Here is a 26,351-nt window from a genome sequence, read left to right on the forward strand (position 1 = left end):
GACCGTCGGGTACTACAAAGGTTATTTTCTAATTCGATGGTAATTCGCCACAATAGCGAGGCCGTCGAGTGCGCCAATGCGAATATAACACGCAACGATACGGCGGCGACCATTGTCCACTGCGCGTCCCGTTATTTGGACAATTCCGGGATTATCCCACAAAGCCGCCGATGGTAGTAATTGTAATTGAACGGTGGAGTGTTCGCGCCTCGCTGCAGTCAACGGGAGCGCATGGCTGATGTTAAGATGCCGCTCCCTAATTACTCAACGATGGATTATGCAAAGAAATAACTATGCTATACTGCGTTACAATGGCGGCGACTTCGGGTATGAAAACAAACAGCAGGGGTCTGTGTTGGGGCACGAAACATTGCAAAGGAGCCGTTTAATGAATCTCTAGGTACCTACATTAAAAACAGATTAAGTATAACAACTGAAATTGAAATCTCTACTTTTAGTGTCTACGTTTAGATTGTGAAATAATTTATTTTTAAAATAAAATAATTAATTTAATTCATGACACTAAAATACGTATTGCAATATGAACAGTAAGTATAACAGTTATTGATCGTATCATAAACAGTAGCCATAGTTTGGCCGCTATTAAAGTGCTTATTGTCTAACTGTAGAAAAGTTTCAAATGTCACACAATTGGAACGGAACTAAACAAACCGACGGTTCCTCTAAATTAGTTGCTTTTGTTTTTACAAACAGGCGATGACCGACGCCGCGCCGTTGCAATCTAATTTTTTGCTGTTTCGGTAAAAGCTTTGGCGCCTCCGAAAGAAAAAATCATTGCATCTGAAGTGCGAGTCATAAGTTCTCGGAACTTTACTACGTTTTCTTAGAAATCTAATGACCGTAAGATGTCCCTCGCAATAGAAATTTCAATTGATTATCAACAGTATTGAAACATACAAACTTATTTTATCTCATTTAGGTTAATGATGTACCTATGCATGAATTGATTGATTCATTTGAAGATAATTTTCGTAACTACCTCTTTATTACTTAACGAAACTCCTACATGTCACGGTAACGTACATTTTCCCATGATAATATACACATAGAACACTATCTACATTCTACCACACAGTCATGATTTATTCCTCTGCCGCGATGATTTTATCATCAGTCACTAGTTTTTTACACAAGAGGACAGGAGAGGAGAGGAGGAGGATGGACAATAAATATCGCCCGTTGACATTTTCTTGCCTTTGCAAAGTTATGCTATTTGCATAAAGTATTTTCGTTCGTTTCGTTCTTCTCAGGTCTGAGGCACACTATTTCGAATGGGTGGTACTTATTGACGTTTAATAAGGGAATTGAAATCCTATTTTGAATAACAATATTTGAATATGATCACCGCGGCCATCTTGTAACACTAGAGGAATCACAAGATAAAACGTCGAATAAACGTGCATATTATCTATGTGGTGACAGTCAACGGTTTAACCTATCGCACCATCAACATCACATTTTAAAAATATTATAGATTTATTAATTTAAAACAGCAGTGTTTTATCTTGTTAATAACATAAAAGATATATGTACCTTTTATTTGATTTGTATCAATTAACCATACTTAATATTATATATTATTAAGAATCGCAGAATTTTCAACGTAAATTAATTCATTGCATTTACTTTCATTACTTTCCAAAAGGGTCCCAAATTCTTGTGTGCCCATGGGCCCCGGCATGGCCTAAGACGGCCCTATTGAAGCCATGAAATATAACTAATTGATAAAATAGTAACTTGATGATCTATTAACCCATTTTGAAAAGTGAAGTTTTGCAGGCAAATGAGACGTCACACTGGATGTCTCAAAATTTTGAGTTTTTCAAGAATCCTGAGCGGCATTGATCTGCCGGTGATCACTTACCGTCAGGTGACCAGTCCGATATTTTCTATCCTCATTTTATTTTATATATTATGGGTACCACAACGGCGCCTATTTCTGCCGTTGAAGAAGTAATGTGTAAACATTACTGTGTTTCGGTCTGAAGGGCGCCGTAGCTAGAGAAATTAATGGGCAAATGAGACTTAACATCTTATGTCTCAAGGTGACGAGTGCAATTATTGTAGTGCCGCTCAAAATTTTTCTAGAAGCCTGAGCAGCACTGCATTGTAATGGGCAGGATGTATTAATTACCATCAGCTGAACGTACTGCTCGTCTCGTCCCTTATTGTCATTAAAAAAATAACAAATTACCTGATAAGCTGTGACAGCAATGAACTCTGTTTCGGGAAAGGAGAAGGTGGCATGAGGAGCTCCCCACGCTAGTGCGGCGGCGTCCCGGGCCCGAACCACCAGGACGCGAGGACGGTACTTGTGCATGGAAGTCAGCACCATCTGGGAATCACGTACATATATCAATAAGGGAACATTGAATCAAGCAGAAGCAATTAAAAGAGAATTACTAGACTACGCATCTTTTATGACCATATCGAATTATCTTGAAGAAGCGCCATCGAAAGTTTGTCCATAACTTGGTGTGAGTGAATTAAATGTTATTTAGAACGGCGCACAAGCATTTAAATAAAAAAGCTTTTCGAAAAATTGTAAGCATAATAAAATCAGAATTTGTAATATTAAATAAAGGCATCTCCTGAGGAAAGCTGGGCTAATGGGTTAATGTGGTAATAATAGAGATTCATAAAATACTCGAAAACCTTGTCTATCTTGAAAGGAACTCTATGAACATATTATAGTGTTTACTATTTAAATATTATATGGATTAAAATAACAATATCATGTCCAATATTGTCTTACTTCCTAAACGTGTATCAAAATATCTTTACAAACTCATAAACTGTCACAGTCTGTCTGTAGATTCTCTGCTATATATTGAAATACTTAATCCCCAATGTTTATTAAAATTTATGGAAATAACTAGCGCTTAAACTCTCCCTTTCAACTCATGTGTGTAAACTATAATAAAATACTTAAATTGGATCATAATATTGATACTAATTCAAATTATAACTTCTATAAAAACAGGTGTATTATTCAATTAAACGAATATAAATTAGAAAATAAAGTATAAACAGTTAATTACTTGTATTTTGCAAAACTATTATTAGCATTTGTTGTTTAGTATAATTACGTAAATAGTAATACTTATAATTATTGTGATCTTAGGTCAGCGTTAGAAAGATAGCATCACACATATGTAAAATTAAGTATCTAGTTGATAAACCTTAAAGTAAATAAATCAAACTGCTCCTACAATTTCTAAACAATTTCTACTACCTCTCCAAAATACGACACATACCTAACGGCGGAATAAGTACTATGCATAGTTAAGTAGTTACTTAAGAAAGTGCATATAGGTTTAAGAGGACGTACGAGATAATATTTTGGCGACAGTCTCAAGATCGCCAGACTAAGCCCTCTATTATCTGAGTGCAGTACTTGACGCGTGAACGCTACCTGCGCGGGCGCCGAATCTACAGTAAGGCACTTCATGCGTAAAAGGGTTTGTAATTTTGCTGAACGCTTTTTGTGATTTTTATTTGAAGCTACCGTTTGGCGGAAAGGGTGCTTAAATGAACGTAACAGACTTTCTGTTAATAATCATATAAGTTTACCTACCAAGTTAATAGAAGAAAATACAGAAACTAAAAATAAATATAATAGTAAAAGTAAAAATGACCTAAAATAGGCTGTTTGTGATGTCTTTTTGTTATCATTTTATGTAAATCATTTTTTTAAATAGATACCAATTTACCTACGTGATACCTAGTAGGTACTTTTTCCAAAAATTGTGAAGTATCTGATCAGTGTTTTAAAACATAACTACCTACATTTAAATTTATTAAATCTGTACTTTTTTTAACATAAATAAAATAAAACGGAAAATATCTCTTTTACTTTAATGTTTGGGTATTCATTAATATATATAATTTATTAATTAAAATTAAAGGTGTTTCGATAAAGCTGTGGGAAAAGATAAAAATAATATTTCTTCCTTACAAATTCAGGTCGAGAATATTTTTCATAGGTACATTTTTTATTATATATAGAAAAATTGTTGCTCAAAACTATTATCAACAGGGGCTTAAATTTTGAAGAGGGATGGCAAAATGTTTAAAAATAAAGCTAAGGGGCAAAAGCTGCAAGCTTATGTTAGTAAATTGCAAAGAAATAATGTTTAAAAGCCTAACCATTAAGAAACGACAGGATAAATACGTTATAACATTACAGACTGTAAGAAATTGCTGGACACATACCAATTACTTGTGGCGGTGGATGCAGATGTATTTATGTACAAAAACAACGAATACTTTACCTGTGTTAACTACATACCTAATATTTATGTAGTAAGTAACGTTTTTGAAAATATTTGATAATTATCGCCTCAATAGTGGCTCCGTAAATAACCTAGTTTATTAAATAGATCAAATTGACAAATATGAGTAAATATTAACAAAAAGGTGATAATTAGAATGAAAATTATGCTTAACAAAATAAGAATTTATTTTTAAATTTGATAAATCTTTGGTATATACGCATTCCACACCTTTTTAGTTATAATAACAAAATATAAATATATATTGTACGAAATAGGTGTGCTAAAACTTAAATTTTAATTACAAATCAGTATTTTTTTATGAAACAAATAATGCGACCATATTATATTTGACATTTGAAGTTTAAAAAAGTTTATAAGCATGGCAGACCAATGATCGCTTACCTCGACAATATTTTGGGGAAACTGACGAATGACATTGCCTGACAGGCCTGCCTCACGACGTCATCACAAGCGATGAATTTTAAGCGTTCTCATAAAATACCGTGAAATCCGTCAAAATATTAATATCTAGGAATGCATTGCGGCTCCCTATCATCTAAATATCATATGTATTTTATGGCATTCAAATACATTTTCCGAGTAGCGATAAACATAAAGTATTTCTACAATTCTTGTACGTCAAACGCGTGAGGCGTCGTGTTCGGTTTTTATAACGGAGTAATTAAAGTAATGGTAGCAGTTAAACGTAATGCAATTAAGGCTAATAAAGCAAACCTAAAATTAACCTTATCTCTGATTAACCTTTGGCGACGATACGTATACCGATGTTTTTTCTCGTTGGAAACTAATTACGAAATTGCGATGGCTTCAGCTTCGTGGAAAAAGTTTTAAGTGAAATTCATCGCGTCCATTGTTACATGTGTGAACGTTCAAGTGTGAAGTAAAGTTATGTGTGGGCTATACAGCTTGTTTATAGCTCATTATAAATTACGTCAACAAAACGGAGGACGCAAGCAACCGAAACCATCTTGGGTTCAAGCTAGCGTTTTATTGTATAGTTGAATGTTTACTATTTTACGCTTACGAATTATTTTAACTTTACTTAACATTTTGAAAAAAAGTACAATCGACAAAATTGATTCATGACCTATTTTGCTGATAATTCTTGTAAGTCAGGTTTAAATTTTCACGAAAAACATGAAAAAGATGATGATTCTGAAGTTTTCCGAATGTCAAGCAGCTTTGCAAATAAACGCGTACACTTTTCTAAAGAGCCGGTAACGCTCCTGTGATTCCTCTGGTGTTGCAAGAGAATGTAGGCGGCGGTGATCACTTAACACCAGGTGACCCCTACGCTTTTGTCCGCTCTTCCATAAAAAAAAACGTTATAAGTCCGTATACCTAAATGAACCATAAGTAAGAGGTCTATTTGAAAAAAAAAATGCATTTTCTTGGTTTATTCCTTTATACCATATTTGTAAGTTGTAACTAACTTACGGTTAATGCCGCTCATTTGTCCTCCTTTTCCATAAAAAGGTAGTGGAAAGATACTTTTCCTTACAATGATCTACTGTATGTATTGAAAACAAAAAAAACATTTACTTTCGAAATTCCATACTGTTTTGATAAGGGAAATATGTTAAAACGGCAACGCTCCTGTGATACAATATAATGTGGGCGGCGGTAATCACTAACCATGTAACCCGAACGCTTGTTTTTCGTCTCTTCTATAAAAAAAAATCATCTCAGGGTGATTTAATCGAAAAATAATGTGATCACTAAGGTATTGACAGAGTTATTACAAATAACTTGTTAAGTTATTTTCATTAATTGTTAATAAGTTATAATATAATATAACACACTAATTAATTATTTACATTTAATATTTAAACTTTATTATTTTACTGTTTAAGTTTTACCTAGTTGTACTTCTCTTTTTTAAAAGAAAGAAATGTAATAACATATTTTTTTCATTTTATTATTATGTATTCCCAGTGGGAGGCTCATTAGCACCGGCTAGATTGTGGGTACCACAACGGCGCCTATTTCTGCCGTGAAGCAGTAATGTGTAAGCATTACTGTGTTTCGGTCTGAAGGGCGCCGTAGCTAGTGAAACTACTGGGCAAATCAGACTTAACATGACTTATGTCTCAAGGTGACGAGCGCAGTTGTAGTGCCGCTCAGAATTTTTGGGGTTTTCCAAGAATCCTGAGCGGCACTGCATTGTAATGGGCAGGTATCAATTACCAACGTATCAATTATCATCAGCTGAACGTCCTGCTCGTCTCATGCCTTATTTTCGTAAAGAATGTTTATCACACTTGATGATTACACCTGTAAACGCATGTCTTATTATAGTATCCCTTATGTGATTACCAATATTATAATTGTAAGCTGTTTTATTTGTCAAACTCCTCCGGCAATAAGTTACATATAAAGTTTTGACTGAGAATTTACTTATAAAAATCCAGTGGACATAGGTAATATGATACACAATGAAAAAGCACAAGTAATTCTCAATTTTTACTCGTATAAGTTAAACATGATATATTTTGTTTTTATCAGCTATTAAACTTTTTTTTTTATGACTCTAAATAGATATAAAATAAAATATAAAAGACTCGATTCCCTTTAAAATCATATATGTATAATGGATTATTGGCATTTGAAAATATTGTAATATCACCGTCTTTGATAAGTGTGCTAATTTTCAAGTGAACCGAACTTCTTGTTGGTGGTAAACATTATGTTAAATAGATCTTATACACATTATATAAATGCATATAAAAAGCGATACATACAAAATAATCATAGCGGATAAACAAACAAAGTAGTTATATCTGTCATGACATAAATAATAGGCACAACATGTTATTTAACATGTCGCATCTCTTTTAGTTTCATAAAAATCTTTGACGCGTGAGAATCGGACAGACATTATAACGTTTCTACAAGTTTTATTTCTCGTTCATCAAACCGACAAGTATTCAATCAAACGCGATTGAAGTTTTAGATAAAGAGGAAATTTTCAACAATTCGTTTTTGCCGCTACGTATGCTGGGAATTTTGGGTTTTGAATTGAATAATCTGTTAATATAATGCATGCTGCAGACTACTTTTAGACATAGGTAATATGTATTAGGAAGTTGCAACCCTAGAAATACAGTATTCTAAGAAAGTGTGCGAGAGAGAAGAACGCTCTAACGAACATATATATAGATAGAAAAGAACAGTCAGCCAAATTAACTCCTTACTATATTCAATAATTGAAAAGAGAAATCTTAGAGTTTCTTGCTCCTTCTTCTATAAAGAAATCTGCCTTCCGAATGAGTTGTATGAAAAATGACATATTTCAAGTGCAATATAATTTACCTACGAAGTTATATTTTTTTGATTTGATTTAATTTACTAAACCACTAGCTAATGCGCACATTGATAAATCAAAATTGGTCACACATTATCGGGCTGTCAGGTAATATAAAGGAAAAAATAATACGTTTAAAAAACCAACTTCAAAAACTAAAAAGTACAAAATAGCTTAATAAAGATTTAATTTCATACACCTCTTCTTCAAACCTTTAAAATTATAAAAAATAATATTTGTATGTGTTTCTTATTGATAGGTTTTAAGTCGGTGGATCACGTTGTTGATCGGAGATCCATCTGTCTGTCAAGACTATTTATCCTCCATAATGCGTGGAGGTATCGAGTTGAAATTAAAATAATATAAAATGAAACTCCTAAGCTAACATAATAAAAAAAATCGACCGTTTAAGCCGCAAAAAACACACATTTCGACACTAACGGGAATCATAATTTATAGGAAATTTTCCCTAGAGCTAGAAATATGAAATATGTAAGGTAATACCGACTTGAACTACAAGTTTAGGGAAAAGTCTGAAAACTATACATTTATAATTAAATCATAATAAAATTTGTACGGAACCCTCGGTGGGTGTATCACTCACACTTGCCCGTTTTTTTATAATTAGCGTAACATGATTGTGAGATAAGTTGAAAAGGGGAGAAGCGTCGCCCAAGTTGTAATAGGTTGTAGCGGGCGACATGCGACATGTCTCTAGCCTCTCCAGTCAGATTGCTTGTAGCGATAATACTTAATACCGCGCCGTACAAACATCCCTTTTGTTTTTGTGTCAAGAGTTGACTCGCTTCGAGGACATTTGTGGTAATTTTTCACTTTAGAGATATACACACATTTTCGGATACATTTACAGTGGCTTTTTATTTGTTGTAAGTGTTGTTTTACCAATTATTATCTCTGGGAGTTAAATAGAAGAGAAATATGTTTATTTACCACAAGGAGTGACAATGACATAACATATTACAACGTATTAAACGTCATGTAGCTACATCAGTTTCAGTGTTTGTTTGTTTGTTTGTTTGAACGCGCTAATCTCTGGTACTACTGGTCCGATTTGAATGATTCTTTCAGTGTTGGGTAGTCCATTTATCGAGGAAGGCTATGTTTTTTTTTAAATTAGGGATCCGTAATAAAATTGCTATTTTGTAACACAAGGTGTAAAATCGAAAACCTATTTTTGCGTGCGCTGCAAAAACTATTGACAATAGAACAAAATGATGTACAGGCTATAATATAGGCAATATTTTATTATTTATGAAACTATCGCGTGAATTATACTTTATATGGCAAAATAACGTTTGCCGGGTCAGCTAGTACAATACATAAAATTTTAGGTGGACTGCGCAGAAGCAGACAAGAACCATGCATAATTATCCTCAATATAAATTTCTTGAATTTGTGCTCAGTGAGTTGAAATTCGACATATTTGTATTTTTAGTGATTTTATTTATGTATTGATACGTTTTCATTTTTCAATTCATACATTCTGGACTGTTTTCTAGTTAGTCTTTCAAATTCGATCGATATCATCATTATTTGGGGTTCACTGCTTTGTTTTTTTTAGATATCCATGGGCCACAAGCGGGAGAATAGGTACAAATGCGACTTTAAAAAATGATAAAAAAAAACAGTCCAACACGGAATTATTGTTCCCATTCAGATTACAAATTTGTGTTAATTATTCTATATTTACTCATACTCTAATTAATTTTAACTTCTCATATTAATCTCAATTTTAGAAAGACCTTGTAAGGTAATGTTGTTATCTGTTAGGGGCACCGTGCTTTTATGTATACCGAGCAGGGGAACTTCAGAAGTTCTGGTTATAACGGCCGTAGTGCGCGTCGTCGTAGTCGAATTAGGAGTTTGTTTATCATTATGAATGTAAATGTATGCACACTTCAAGTAGCCCTCTATTTAGAGTTTTACAAAGCGCAGGTCTGGCCACATATTGTAGAGTATTTCTTTCATCTCTGTATGTTGTATCCCATTAAAAAAAGCCTCGGACCTGAGAATAATGGGTGCATAAAACTAAGCGGTTAACTTATGTAAACATATTATGTTATCAACTGATGTCGAAGTGAATTTTTAAAGCATCATTGCGTGCTTTTTTGACCTGTTAACATCAGTGAAAACAATTACAACACCGTTCCTTCATAACCAAGTGACTTCTTAGTATTGCATTTTACTAATACTCTCCAATGACAAATCCGTTTACTTATAATTGCGTGAGAATAGACGGTAAACAATAGTAATTTCAAACTACTCAAGATCACAAAATAACAGCGGTACCAGATAACATACATATTTCAGTGTAACAAATTTAAAACCTGACTTAATCCCAACCCTAATTAGGTATGAGATACACAAAGAACACCGAAGGGTGTATTATTGCGTTCCTTTGATGTAGAGTTAAAAAGTTTCAGACAATGAGCAGTAAAGGGAAGAATGGGCTGCTTTTTATTACAGGTGGCAAAATCTCAAGTGCGCAAACGATGCGTGTATTTTCCATGCGAATGATGATGGTGTAAGGATCCCGGTAGCTTAGCTATTGTTGTGGGTGCTCAGGAAAGGCCGCGCCCGCCGGCGGTGCGTCACATGAGATGATAGTTTCTGACAAAATAATTGTTGAATTTGTAACAAAAGTTGGGTAAAGATCTGGAGAAACTTGTTGATTGCTACTGTTTCAAGCAACGAAAGAATATCAAAACCAATTTTAGTACAGGGCTTCTACTGTGTTTGTTTATGGTACAGCAGATTTGGTACAGTCAGCGATAGATATTGTTTTTTTTTTTTTATTAAAATGGGGTAAATGTGCAAGAGTCTCACGACATGGGAAGTGGTGTGGCAACCGCCCATGGACATACGCAACAGCAGGGTTCAAGATTTGTCTGCCTTTATGCCAAGTTGGAGTTTTTGGATTTTGTCATTTGTTAACTTAATTAATTTAAACTGTCCTCATTGTCATACTTATATTTTTTAAAACTTTTGAGTATATTGTGTATTATATTATAATACGCTGCATTAGTAAGTACGACAGAATAATTCTGCAATTTTGGTCAAAGCTGCAGGATATATTACATACTAGCTGACCCGGCGGTTTCTTGGTCATTGCAACTTTAATTTATTTTTCTAAAATAAAAGATATTTTTTAAAATAAACGTAAACCCAAGTTACTCCTTATTACATCAGCTACCTGCCAATAAAAGTCTCGTCAAAATCGGCCCAGCCATTTCAGAGATTAGTCGGAACAAACAGACAGACAAACAATAATTGTAAAAAATGTTATTTTGGTGTAAGTACCGTATATGTGTTCTTATACATGTAGTAAAAACGGTTGTATATATATATATATATATATATATATATATATATAAATTATATACGCTTTGTTCTTTTCTTCAAGTTTATTAATTATTAAAGCTGCGAAACTAAATTTTGATGAATTACCTAAAATAATAAAATCATGTGCACTCATACTATTGTCATTTTAATAAGTAGATTGTTTATTTTGTATTTTTATATATAATATAATAGTTAAAACATGTACAATTCAACGATTTTTAATTTTCAATTATCACCAATGGAATTTTAATAACAGGTTAAGTCATAATATAATAATGTACCTTTTAAAATAACAGATACAAAATTCAATAAGTCATTACTTTTTAACATAGCGCTTTGCGCGAGGCTTGCTGGTTGCAAATTATATTCTTTCTCATAAAATTAATAAAACTGTAAAACTTTAACCTTCATGAATTAATAAAAATTGTTCAATTACAGTCCCTGTCAAATTTGACTTTTACAAACTTTCATCGTAATAACTGCGCACGCATAGCTTGTTATGTTCGTGCAGAGTGAAGTAAACTTTATATTAAAGTTTTAAGGTAGTATTTTGTTCGGAAAACAATTTAAACAAAGTTTTTGTTTGCCTTTCCGATTTATTGTATTTAGGTCTTTAAAACAAGTGAGGTATAATTCAAAACGGCTTGTTGCATTTTATAGACGCAAGTATGCTAGAGCTTTTGTAGGCGTAGCCTCAAAAGAGTCAAAAGAACTAAGTCACGACTTTATAAAATGTAACTTAGTGTATGCTTATTTTGGTGTGATAACTTTGTCAAAGTTATATTCGATTCTACAATTTGAATAACCTTTTGTAACCGTTCTTGCTTGAGGTTGTAAGTGTATAGACGAGTTATAAGTTTACAATTTTCATTCTCTTAATTTTTGTCCCTGTTATGATTTGAGCACATTATAGAGATGAAATACTAATTTCAGAAATGTATTTTATACTTATTCGACGGACCTAAAACGACAGTAATGATAAAATGCAGTCAACTATCCCTGAAGAGGCTTCGGTTCACAAAACGCCAATCGCTGCGCAGAAAATATGCGGGTAGATGAACATTTATGAACCAATGTTCATCTTAAAATTGGTTCTACGATTGTTGTTTCGACAAATAACATAACCAAACAATTTGTTATTTTAAATTGTTTAGTTCAATATCCCTTCTTTCTGGGATTAATTATTACACAAATTATATTTTTAACCAAAATTTAAGAACGATGCGGGATTCGAACCACTTCTCGGGTTTCGTCTGAGCCCTCGTGCCAACTGAGAAAACCGTTCGAGTCTCGACTCGACGATAACCGCCTGAAGCATAAAAAAGATACTTACATGTCCTTGGGCATCCATAGTGTTATTGGTGAGCTTCAACTTGCTGAATGATACAGGGTTAGCCGTCCAGTGGTGTCCAGGGGCTGGTGAGTCAGGGTGTAGCATGAGGCGGCGCGGGGACTGAGGCTCCGCTCCACCTGCAGCCGCCCAGGCGCCACCAGCCCATCGCCAGCGTCTTCGACCCACCAGCGACAGCTCCAGGAGGACACAGTACTCCTCGCGAGGGTCCAAGCCACTCAGGGATATCCGTAGCGATGGAAACATGCGGCTGAAATTGAAGATCTATTTAAAATTTGTAAAAACCTTAAAAAAGTTACTGTCGCAGAGGGACAGATAGGTTGACCCAAAATAGATACACTAAAACCTTAGATCATTTATACGTCTAGATAGACTATACTAGACAGCTGGGAAAACGTTGAAAAAAAAAAGGTTGACTGTTAACCTCTATTTTGAGCAAAGTGCGCACACAAAGACAAACACAAATCGCAAGGCCAAGACGAAGCTTGTCATGCACATTACAGTTATAAACCTGGCCCGTTTTCATCGGTTGTCTAGCAGCAAGAGACTCTATCTAGAGGTAAAAATTATGGAAGAGTAGAACCATGGTACGAAAGCTGGCATAAATAACATTTCAAAGTCAGTGAATTGCTATATAATGTTTTTATCAGCCACCTCGGTATAAATAATATATAATATGATAATATTAATATAATCCTGAGAATAGTTGCGAAGTATCCGATAATAGGGTCTTTTTGTAGCTAAGTGATACTATAGTAGGTACTATACTGATAAAACAACAGTTAAATTTATCATAAAGTGTATTCGTTTTTTTATTTTAAAATAATTAATAAACTTACAATAAGTACTAGCTTTTGTCCGCAATGTCATCCGCGTGGATGAAAATATGTCTATTTAGCAGTTTTTTGTTTTGCCCCCACATACATAATATTACATATATGTAGACAAACAGTCATAAATTCTGTAAACTCCTCTTTTGGTTCCGATATTGTTTATACTTCCAACACACAAGAAGTAGGTATTCTTTTAAAAGCATTATCAATGTACAGTACTCCGTTACTATTATATTATATGCATTGATAACTTAAATAAGGTATAATATCAACATAAAATTCTTACAAAGCAACATAATAGTAAGAAGAATTGGTGTAAACGACTAAATATACAACATTCTATAAATCACAGTAACGCTCGCCACAAACGGTTTGAAAAATGTCTAAAAAATAAAATTAAACCGAGCACTTAACAGTCAATAAAAGATAACTTTGTTCGGCGATGTTGGCCGCGCCATACAAAAGGTGATAATAAAATTACAGTCAGTATACGATGATAGTGTCGAGCTCGGGAGCACAATGGTACTTCTGTGAGGTTTTATCGTGATTATAAAAGCGTGTGATAGAGGTAAATGTGTTGTCCAAGTGGCTTTTGGCACCCGATGCCATGGAAATGATCGATGGCGCCGGACGAGATATCGCCGCCCGCCGTGCATTGTTTTTATGATCATTGATAGACGGAAATTCTACTCGAAAGGCATCATGAGCTCGTTTGTCGTGAGTTGAATCCAGATTGTAACTTTTAGTTCTAAACTAGTAAAAACAATAGTTCTAAAGTAGCAGTGCCAAAAAAATATTCTACTATATGATTATAACGTACTATTGACTTATTTATATATTTAAATAGTGTATTTAACCCAAGTTGTTTGAATGATAATAGAAAAAATAAAAAAATAAATAGTTGTAGGTAGTACGGTCTAGGTAGCATATGTCGGTGTAATACCTACAGGCAATGAGACACTCCAACTAAATGAAGCCTTAATGAAGCCACAACCTGAGAGTTGAACAAAGCATATAAGGATTTACGACGATACGTCACTCGAACGGTTAGCTCAGTTGGTTAGAGCACCGGCACGGAACGCCGGCGGTTGTGGGTTCGAGTCCCGCACCGTTCATAATATTTTGATTTTCAAATTTTATTTGTGTATTAATCATAGAAGTGAGGGACTTTAAAAAAACATAACAAGCAAGTGTACAGTACTTTGGGTCAAATTGTGATGTGATTAGATTTAGAACATCCTCTTATGTTTAAATGATACCGGTTGAAACCAGATTAGTCGTCTTTTTGTGTGAAATAGTGCTATCGTGGTAGCTGCGTCATATATAAATTCTTCTTTGCGGTAAATATGCCAAGAAATATGAATACTAATTGTATGAGCCTATCTTTTACATCTGATACCGCACAAGATCCGTACTGGATCAATAAAACTTAAAAACTAATTATCTTGTTTCATGTTTTAATTAATAACTTTTCTTACTAAATTATAAGTTGTAGTGTCAAGTAAGCGCTTAGTCCAAGTAAAAAATTACTTCTAGAATATGATTTTGATCAAACACAAACATTGTTACATATTTGTCACACTGATTTAGTAATGTGCTAATTTAATTCACACAATTATATAGAATCAAACTAGATCTGTTAATTTGGACACAAGATTTTACAGTTTACATATACCGGTTTTTTATATGAGAAAAAACACGTGACAATGACACGTGGAAGATGTGATGAAGATGGATGAAAAAATAGCGTACCTACGCGTCACCTGATGTTAAGTGATCACTGCTGCCCACATTATCATGCCATAGAGAGCCATAGGCTTTTTAGAAGATGTATCGCACAAAGAAGCTCATTTCATAGTTTAGTTGTACGTGGAAGTCTTAAAAACCACACTCTGGAGGAACGCCACACATCCAGATGGTGGGAATGATATCCTAATTTGTGGCGTGTCGTGCGAAGGTGGAATTCATGCTCTTGTTTGACATAGTTAAGAAGGACTCTAACAATTATTAAATTTTATTTATTCATATGTAATACGTGCTTAACAATTTCTTATGTTTTTAAAGTGATAACCCTCACTTCTAGAATTAATAGACAAACAACATGAACACGAAACATGAAGCCATAACCTGAGAGTTGAACAAAGCATACATGATTTTATGACGATACGTCACTCGAACGGTTAGCTCAGTTGGAAGAGCACTCGGAACGCGAGCAGTCGTGGGTTCGAGTCCCGCATCGTTCATAAAATTTTATTTTCAAATTTTATTTGAATACGCGCTATGTTCCACTACCACCACTGTCGTTCCGTCCTGGTAACACGGCACAAGGAAACTCATTCCATAGTTTTAGTTGGTGTCATGGTGGTTGGAAGTCCTGTAAACCGCACTGTAAAGACACGCCAGACATAGAGATGCTTTAAAATAATCTAATATCGTTGGACCGTTCTAAAAGTTTTAAAGAAATTTGTGATAAGACAGAAACAACAACACGAGTAAGGTTAAATAAATTAACATAAAAATGAGCAGCAATTATTGACAAGTCGTAATGGTATTTCGTTAGATTACGTCAAGCATCTATAATTTCTTCATCAGCATAAAACCGGTGCCGGTTATCTCGGTCGAGCCGTGGTGATCCGTCATAACAGCGGCTATCGAGTACCGCCGGCCACGCTAATGCAGCCTCCAGATAAAACACCGACAGAGACACAATTAACGGAACACTAAATTTGCCTCCATTTAAAGTTTACGACGACGGCTACTGACTTACGTTGAGTACAGATAGAGGAGAAATCGATACAGTTTGTCGTGGCGGCCAATTGAAAGACAGCTGCATTGTAGATTTACAAGTGTTTGAACTGTTTTAATAAGTGTAGTTAATAAGAAATAACGCATAGCTTTTTTAACATTACCAACAATGTTAAAATACTTTTAAATTGAAATTTTCTAAGAGGTCTTAATGTTTTTAATACTCCGTGATAATAAAGCTTTGTACCGGTAAAAGAGGTTTCGAAATTGATCAAACAGTTTTTTAAAGTTTATTCTTTACAATAAAAATACATAGGTAGAACTTTTTAATATAAACCACTGGCTTTAGATGAACTTTGCCACTTTTAGTGATCTAGTTTGTCCCCATCATCAAAAGTAGAGCCTTTTTTTATGGAAAAGGAGGACAAACGAGCGTTTGGGTCACCTGGTGTTAAGTGATCACCGCCGCCCACATTCTCTTGCAACTGCAGAGGAATCACAGGAGCGTTGCCAGCCTTTAAGGAAGGTGTACGCGCTTTTTTTGAAGGTACCTACACACAAACTTGAGCCTATTCAGCTGTTTCCACCATTTTAAAACATTTTGAATATATGCCTATTGTATATTATGAATAATCAGGCAATCTATTGCATTACAGTAAACCTTTAATATACACTAAGCAATAATTTTAAATTAGTGTTTTTTTATATCATTTAAATGTTAAGAAGACTTGAATAAAGTTCTTATTATTTAACTAAAAATACACCATGATATCCTCACATCAAACTTTCACAATATTCCCAGCGATATGTAATCAAATATGTTTCATATTTACAGAACACAATCTCGCCTTACTTATCCTCTGGCAATATTGACGGAGCGCCCTGTCGCCGTACAAACAGACACGTTATATACAATACTTGTCCGATATCGCCTCGTGTTGACTGTACAACGACAAATCGGCGGCTACCGTTCAACCTGCACTCGTTGTTATCATGCGTCCACTTAACGAGCCTTTGAAACTGCCCGACGAAGGTGACGATCAAAGCTCAATTTATGCGAAAACCCTCACGAGTTTAAAAGCCTATTACTCCGCTTCAGAAAAAAAAACTCTTTAAAGCCGTAAAGATACTTTTAATGCATCGTACGTGAAGGTTCGCGCTATACAGCCTCAATGCTGAACGCCAATTAGCTAATTAAATATGATAATAAGCCCAGCTTATCAGAAATGCACTTCAAAACTTTCAAAGAACTCACATTTGTAATCAAATATGATATGATCCGAACTGTTTTTGCTTATAATTTATTGCGCCGTAAGATTTTAAGACCTTCGAGACTAAAGTAAAATTTTATTAACCAAATGAAAGCTTGGCTCTGAGCAACAGTTATGAAAGTAGACATAAATTAATCGACTTTCATTGCGTTTTTGTATCGTCTATAAAACCGTCCAAAGTTAATTTCCGAATTAACGATATTGTAAGTAACAATCGTAAACATGGATAGTGTCGGCTTCAAATAACGATATTGTTTATAAGGCGATGCAAATGAAATAAGGAGACTATAAAAACTGAATGCCATAAACGGGTTTGAGGGCGCGCTAAGTCGCGGTGACTCCGCCGGTGGGACTTTAGAATACAATGGGACCACCAAAATCGCGTTGAATAAAGTTTAGAGTGGGTCGTAAATCGGTAACAACTTGCCAATTGGCGTACGGAGGCGCTAACTGCGCGGGAAACCCTTACATCCGCCCTGACCGTTCGCATCCGCACTCGAACTCTATGAAACGGGCCGCCATTTTGTGCAATCATATCCGCTTAGTAAATACTACCTGGTTACATTAACTATGGACCTAACGTCGATGACGTTACATCGTCGCTTTGTTACGGTGTGTAAAATATGCATCACTAGGATATTTATCATTGAAAGAATCTAGATTGAGTTTAAAAAAAATTGGCAGTACTATTATAGTGACACAGAACAACACAAAACCACAGAACTATCAACAATAGAAGGCAACACGTAAGAATGAAATCTTCAAAAACAAAGCAGTGATAGCACGAAAATATCACGACATGTGCCTAACGGTAATGAAACTGCAAACCGTACTGACGCAACAGGACGAGCGCGAGGGGTGAAAGGGGAACAGGGAGATAATATTTATAAGATGTGGCCATGTAGTACGCACTGCATTCAATCTACACTGAAATGATTTATTATTACGTTTTCTACCCAAAATATCGTATAAATTATCATAAAAAAAGCTCTCATTAAATCACATTAGCTGTAATAATTAAGTGGAGTGTTTGCTTTCTTTCTGTGGCATAAGCCTGTGAAACAGAGGTCCTACAACTGAACAGTTACAATCAACAGAGAGTGCTGTCTTGAAGCTTTAAAAGTATCATAAACACAGCCTCCCTAACCTACCCCACAGTGATTATAATTATCTTAAAGTTGATTTGACGACCGTTTTATCTTCAAGTTCAATGTTGAGCCAGAACGCTCGTTAAACAGACAATAAGATTCTTGTACTCAAGCGCGTCTGCTTGACAGGCAGGCCATTTGAAAGAATAAATAACACTTCATGCAAGGAATGTAAGATTGTAAGTTAATTTGTGTGTGTTCATTAGCGTTGTTACGAGAAGTCCGGCTGGTTTCAGTTCGTCCAGATGCAAGCCTGGGTAAATACTCTTCAGTCATAAAAAATTGGACACCTGGATGTGTCAAATTGTTCACTCCGGCCGTGTGAGCCGCCGTGAGAATCACAGCCAGCTAGCTCTATTTTGATTGTGATTAACAATGCAATGTTATAGTAATGTTTGTTTACTACAGCCGTGTAAATGGTGGTATCTGTTTGTTTATCCATTTTGTAAATAAGAGGTTATATGGAATTAAAAAAAGTAATAAAATTGTCTTTTGTTATGATGTAATTTGGTAATGGGACACTTCAGTAGTAAGAAGTGATTGTAAGAACAAAATATAATTAGACAATTTGTTAAAAATATTAACTAATGAAAAAGTATAAATAGTTATAATAGATTACGATCATAATAAAAGTTCCATTGAAATTCTCTAATAAATGGACGTTTTTATCTATTATTTTTTAATAAAACATGATTAAAAACAGTATACATAAAGCAAGTGATCACCTGAAGGATTAAAAACAACAGTAGTTGTAACACAAAGTAGGTACAGTTCTAAAACATTTACTGTACAATAATGTTTGAACAAAACCTTTATTGTAAGTTATAAATAACATAAAAAGCTATTTGACATGTGTTGAGGTTTAACAAATATAGTTCGCTTTGAGATTCACAACAAAACAAACAGACCAATTTGGGACCGCGTACAAAAACGATTCCAAATCGCTCCGGCCCGACTCCCAATTCGACGTAACTCAGTATTAGCATATTGATCGGTTGTATCTATCTTTCTTTGTTTTAAATCAGCGACAGTCCTTTCAATCATAACGATTACCACAAAAAACATATTTTTAATAGTTTTTTGTTGCCTCGTTACAACAACTTTTTATACGTTACATAACTGAGTAGCTTATGAATAATAATTTGTAAATGAAACAGCTTTATTGATGTTAATTTGTATTTAATCGCAACTTTAATTAGTCATGATGTAGTTTGCGATTGTAGATTACATTTTCTATAATTATTTGAATTAATTTACATAGAAACAACTGGTGTATTCGTAAGGTTTTATATGTCTTTTATTCATATATTATAAAAATTCTTAAAAATAAGAGAAATGATAACGGGACTAGTTACGAAAATTTATTGAATAAGGCGTTACTTTGCGGAAATCCATAACTATACAAACTATTTAAGTTTTCTTTAGTGTTAATTCCGCCAATATTTGTCTTTAAAACAATTCGACACGTGTTTCGCCTCTACACGAGGCATCCTCAGGACGTGTTGTCTCGCCAAAATCTCAGTCACGTGCCAGATTTTGGCGAGACAACACGTCCTGAGGATGCCTCGTGTAGAGGCGAAACACGTGTCGAATTGTTTTAAAGACAAATATTGGCGGAATTAACACTAAAGAAAACTTAAATAGTTTGGGACTAGTTACATCAGACATGTCATATTACGCTGAGATCTATAGAGCCTACTTAGACTTTGCTCAGACTTTATTTACGTAAATATTTAATTTCGTTTTTATAGTCATTTGATAGCTGAAATTATACTGAGCTTGGGCTAAGACAACGTCAAGTAAAAGTCAAGTTTGTGTTTTATCTGAGTTTTAAATAACTTTAAACTACAGATTGCATATAAAAATTGGCCGATACAGCTCGTGCAAATATCTTCATAATCGTTTGTAGATGATTTTATTTAATTAATATTTAAAATATTGTAATCTAGATTGTTCATTGAGTGATTTAATATAATAAATACTTATATTAGATTTAGATTGCAAAAGTAAGTGCGTTGCTGTTTAGACTGTCTTAGTCCCCTTTTTAGAACCAAAGGGTAACTTCTCGTAACTTCTCCTCCTCCTTATTGAAGAAATACATAATTATATATTTTATTACTGAAGGCTAATTATGTAATAACAATTTTTTTAACTTTTTTGTAATTACATAATATGTACCGCCATCACAACCATTTCTGTCGCAATAAAGAAGTTCAGTGCAGTACAAGTGAGTAAAAACTGGGTATTTGAGATATTACATATTCAGACTTAGGGTGACTGGTGCAATGCGATATGAAAACCGCAGTATGCTACGCTGTAGATAGAATTGTCATGAGTTATAATGCTGTTGATGCTGCTTCATATCAGATGGATGGACTCCTCGATCAGTTACTATTGCCGATAAAATGTTGATTAATAACATTGATAACGTCCAATACATTGATTAAACATTCATCGCAAGATAAAGACTGTGTCTACTTATGTTTGAGGGATGAACAGTGTCGTAAAGGTCGGCGCTCATTGGAACAATGATCACCCGCAGCGCGTGCACCTGCGTGACATGTTTATGCGCCAATCGCCAAATTTACAACCACCCTAAACGCCGACACTTGCGGAAATTGGATATTTAATCGCCGAGTCGGCGCCCCTTTGCGCAATAAACTTAGCGTGTGCCAAATGCATTTACACATTTACTTATAAGACCTCCTTTTATGAACACCGAAAGTAATTAAATGGTGATATTATTACTAAAGTTACAGCCATTACTTGAGCTGAGATTGAGATTAAACGATTCTATATATGTGTATTAATTTATATGATATGGAGTAATAAGGTTGACATAACGGTTTGAGTATTTAGTTCACGGATTCGAGTCCAAGTAGTGATTTGTTAAATACAACCCGTCCAAAGATTTATTTTTCAATACAGTACGTGGGAATGGGGCACTGTTATATTTTGACTGTATTTATTAAATTAATATTTTTTGTTTAAGAAAATTCAGTGGACTAACAGCTTTATAAGTAAGAAGTTTCGTTACTTCGAAAATTAAAACTGTTTTATTATTTAATAAGAATGTGGATGTGGTGTTTCTCTACAGTGCGATTTCAAAGAACTTTCTGTCATTAAACAACAACAAAAAATGAGTTACCTTGCGCGGTGTTTCCAGGACGACAATTTAGGCGGCGGTGATCACCTAACTTACTAAATACTATTTAAATAAATAAATACTATTTAAATAAAGTTCATGTGACTTTCTATTTATTAACTAAACATTGTTTTAAAATATATATAAGTATCTATTACTACATATAAAGTAAAAATATAAAATAATATTTCCTAGTAATTTAATTTATACTATCCGAGTATTTTTTATAGAATATATTAAAATATTTCAGTTGTAGTGTAAGTATTGTGTCAGTTGTATCGAAGGCTCGGCGCCAGCGGCTCCCGTTCACTGCTAAAGGCCGGTTCGCAATCTTTCAGTAATTTAGTTGACAGTTGGGCTCGCCGCTCGCCGCTGGTAGGACAAAGCTTATCTCGCCGACATATCTATAGCCTATTATGCGCCTTTTGACGCCGTCCAATGCGCACAACAGATAGTTTAGATAACAATCAGTACTACGATAAGTCCCAATACTTAGTTTTGTGGCTTGCGATTTAATGGACTTAGTTATTCTGTTTATCGATTCGTTGAAGTCGGTACTTATTAGAATACCAGTATTACATTATGAGTTTAGCTTACGACGAAGTCATAAAAGGCATTTTGGCAAAATTGATTCTTCTAGAATTCTTTTTGACGTCATTTCTCACACAAATGGCGCTCCGAAAGAAAAGAAGCTGCGCAAGAAACTACTTACTGAGCTTATGGTATTTAGGCTTAGGACTTAGGCGTTAAATACACGCCAGTGACCTTGCTCATTGAGCGAGGGCGGGTGACCAGACCGTTCGAGTCGTATTTAAAGGATAAAATAATTATTAATTCATAATAATTGATGACAATAAAAATTATAACCGAAATAATACGATGTTATTTTCTTTTACGTTTAGGGTTAAACTAAGTATTCCGCGGTCAATTTATGATTTTTTAATTTCCGCATGTGATTGGAAAAAATAAAAAAGGACAACAGCGATCAGGCGTACGAGTATTATTTCATATTACACTATAATATAGCTTTTTAGAACTTCTAGTTATATTAATTTAGAGAGAAACGGTTCTAACCAGATTAAACTTTCGGTAGGTATTGAATTTAAATTCAGGCCTTAAAGTGCTTAATATCTTATGTACCAAAATGTCTGTGGATAATGTTCACGGCAGAACCTCTGCCTTTAATTTTACCCTTTTGTGTTTGCTGACTTGTTTAATTAAACAATTTTCTTCAATATTAATTGAGTGTTCCAATATAGTCAATTCTATATTCCAAGACAGGTCCCAATTATGACGTTTTCGAGTTTCACGACGCGCGCTCATAATATATCTGCTACTATTTAATATAATCTGATTGTTGTTGACGATATAAGTCTATAAGGCGTGGACCAGTGGCGGCTCGTTAGCCCCCGTCCGTATATAAATCACACCGTTTTATGAGAACTCACAATTTTTTAACTCATAACTTAAAGAAATGCGAGCGCAGTATGGGACCCGGCCAGCGACATTAAAAACGACAAAACCATAAGGACGGACAGTTTCTAATTATAATCCTGTCAAAGCTACGATTTAAAAAAGAATTGATGATCGCTTCAAATGAGTTGATTTTATCTAACATGATCTGTGTGGTAGTGGCGTGTTTTTTTTGTTAATTGCGGACATTATGAAAAGTCTACAAAATATTGGGAGGTTTTTTTAAGTTACTATAAGTTTTTGTCAAGAATGTTTATCGTCCTGTGAAATGCTTATGATATAATGAACTATCTAGCGCTGCTAATAATTGTCAAATATTTAATATAGTAAATTATTTACATCGCCATTTTTAAGTCCGCACTTAAATGCTAATTGAATGAAACGTAATATAATGGTGTACACTAAAATGATTTATGAGTAGGTAACACATAATAATATGTATAATGGTGTATCACATAGTTAAATAATACTATCTAATATTGTTTTATCTGCGTTGTTTGAACATAGGCATGAATAACACACAACGGGAAAGGCCACTAGGTGATCACCACAATGACAGCACACGACGTCATCATTGAGTCCAATTGCTGAGTTGCCGACAAAATTAGACGCTGACTCAGTCAAGGGTCAAATTTCGCAACGCGTACTCCTCGACATTATCCAATTGTAAGCCTTGACTCTTAATTATTTATTTAAATAAACATAGCAGCAATAATTGCAGATTTGCAAGGGATTCTAAATACCTAAACAGTAATTACTGACGAAACCAAATATGTTGTAGATCTATGAAACACTAAGTTGAACTTTAAATTCCGTTTAGGGAGCGCTGAAGTCAAATTAATTTCGTCTATGCTCTTTGTTAGGCTAACACTTACAAACAGAACACTCATCTAACTCTCATTATCATCTTTGGTTAAGAATGTTAATTCTGTGTTGAATTCAAAAATGGAATATTTGGTATTACAATGTGGTATTACAACCACGTAATAAAGTAATTGAACACTAAGTTAATCAAGTCATCCCAAGGGCATTAGCAGCTCTTAATATTCCAGCTATTTTAGAGTCTAACGGTATTGCACGCCGCGAGCTTCCTGATGGAATGACCCTGGTTGGTTGGGCACGCAAAACGGCGCTGGTATGGTACGCAATTTGCGTCGACACTCTGGCTCCTTCTCATGTCGGAGGTACTTCAATTAATGCTGGGACTGCTGCTTCGACCGCCGAAGACAGTAAACGTGAAGTGAGTCTTACATCTTTGTGCCGTCCTCTCTGTATTATATATTTCGTATTAACTATTTTGGTAAACGGATCAGCCTAGATTTCCAACGCGACAACGATGCCAGTGTTCTTGGTACACTTCCCCGTAATGATAGTATTAATTTAATTTAAATATAGTTTTAAGCTCTGTTTTGTTTGAATAAACATATCTATATTAGTTATTGGACAGTTAGCTTTTGGATGTTTGACATTACGTCAGTACAATACTGTCCAATCTCATACTGAGCCAATGATCACAAAGAGGCGATCCATCAAACGCAGGATCTTCGCTCACCGTAGCGTGATACCGCTGTACCTAGAACCACCGTCAGATAAACGGGAGCTAATTACAAACGTATGCTCACATATCAGGGTTCATTATTCATTGACACAACTGGGAAGCGAGCGGCGCCTGTATTTTAGGAAGCGGTTCGAGGAAGCGGTCGCGAATCAAGCCGCGGGAGGAACACAGAGGGACCGACAAAGAGACCGCCGCACGCGAACCGCACTCGATTCACAATTATTAAGCCAGTGTGTGTTAATTGATGTTAATTCTGTGTGTGGGGCGCAAGTATTGAGTACTGCTACAGATATCGGGGAACCAGTTCGAACGACGAGAACGTTAACTAATCGATTTATTTCAATCGGCGCAATATTCGAAGCGCTTTGAATATCGCTGCTTCTTAGCTTCACTTCAAAATTTTAAAATCTAGCTCTTCAAGCAATATAAAAATCTTAGATAAATCGTTAAATACGTCTTAAGTTTATTTCTCAAAAAGTTTATTCATGAGATTAAGGTTTTTTAGAAATCACGTTATTAATGCTAGAATTTTTTGCCACATTTGAATCAAATGTCGGCTGCAGTAATCGCGAACCCATACGACTTAGGAACATTCAAATATTAGACCATAGTCCAGCAAAGTATCTATTGATTCCAGGTCTTGCGAATGTCCCAGGGCCCATAGATTATGCCCTCTCTTATATTATTATTATAAAATATTATTAAAAACCTTTGTCTGATTCTAAATACCCTTCTACTAATTTGCCGGCAACGCATCTCAATACCTGTGGTATGGCAACATTCACTGAAAAACACATTTTTGCCCATGTTCCCTTCAATATGAAAAAATATCTGAACGGGTAAGAACACTGTACTTTGTAAGTTGTTTAATAAGTTTAACGAAATGTAATATATAACTGTAAGTAACCTAACTAAATGTGTGTGAGAGAGTTTGGTAAATTTTATGTCATGTAAATATAAAGTAATAATTAAATTATACAGTAATAATTCGCTAATCGCTTATGGCGTGGCGCGTAAACAAGATTGCGCTGAAGCAACAACGTGTGAACAGACAAACGGACAAACAGGCCGCGTCACCGTCATCGCCACCAATTAGTCGCGACATTGTACCACTTCGTCTTATTGACATTCGTATCTCGTTACATATTTCAGAGAAATGTGTCTTCATCGTTCTGTACTTCAATGTAGATTTATGTCACTTTTTCAGCTTAGAGTAGGGGACATGAACGAATACACGTACCTCATATACATCACATAGTCATAATTCGGGAAAGATTTCTTAAAACGGGATGCTCCATTTCAAGCCAGGCCTATGGGCCCTAAACTTAATATTAAAAAAAAAATGAGTGATCAAAATGATTTGAGTTTTCTTTAGTGTTAAAGCCGCCAATATTTGTCTTTATACAATTCGACACGTGTTTCGCCTCTACGGGAGGCATCATCAGGACGTGTTGACTCGCTAAAATCTTGGCGAATATTGTATTTTATCAATTATGGATTTCCGCAAAGTAACGCCTACTTCAATAAATTTTCATAAAAATTAGTGAATAAATAAGTTGTTAATTTGACACGACAACATATCAATCTGACGAATAGAATAAATATTAATACATTTATTTGAATGATCAAAAATACACTATTTTTTTTTCCCAACTGTTACAATGACCAGCCTACGCTTCAAATAATTTTGGGCCATCTCAGTTTAGGACGTCATTATTTTCTTTACAGTGTAGCCCTTGCATCTGAATTGATTGATATAATATGACAGCTTAAATGTCATAACATTCATTTATATTCCCCTGTTAGACTGAACGTAGTGTTTAAATTATGTATGTGTTAGA

The 26,351-nt window shown here is 34.7% G+C and overlaps 1 protein-coding gene across 1 annotated transcript in view; it reads right to left on the reverse strand.

Moving 5' to 3' along the window:
- LOC126974871 (T-box transcription factor mls-1-like) overlaps window positions 1-26,351 on the reverse strand; it is a 43,563-nt gene that overhangs the window by 2,779 nt on the left and 14,433 nt on the right. Inside the window, exons 3-4 of the mRNA XM_050822566.1 lie at window positions 12,320-12,587; window positions 2,216-2,356 (exon numbers count right to left, since the gene is read on the reverse strand). Coding sequence (XP_050678523.1) covers window positions 2,216-2,356; window positions 12,320-12,587 — 409 coding nt within the window. The remainder of the gene's footprint in view (window positions 1-2,215; window positions 2,357-12,319; window positions 12,588-26,351) is intronic.

The sequence above is a fragment of the Leptidea sinapis genome, chromosome 34 (genome assembly GCF_905404315.1).
Source record: "Leptidea sinapis chromosome 34, ilLepSina1.1, whole genome shotgun sequence".
NCBI lineage: Eukaryota > Metazoa > Arthropoda > Insecta > Lepidoptera > Pieridae > Leptidea > Leptidea sinapis.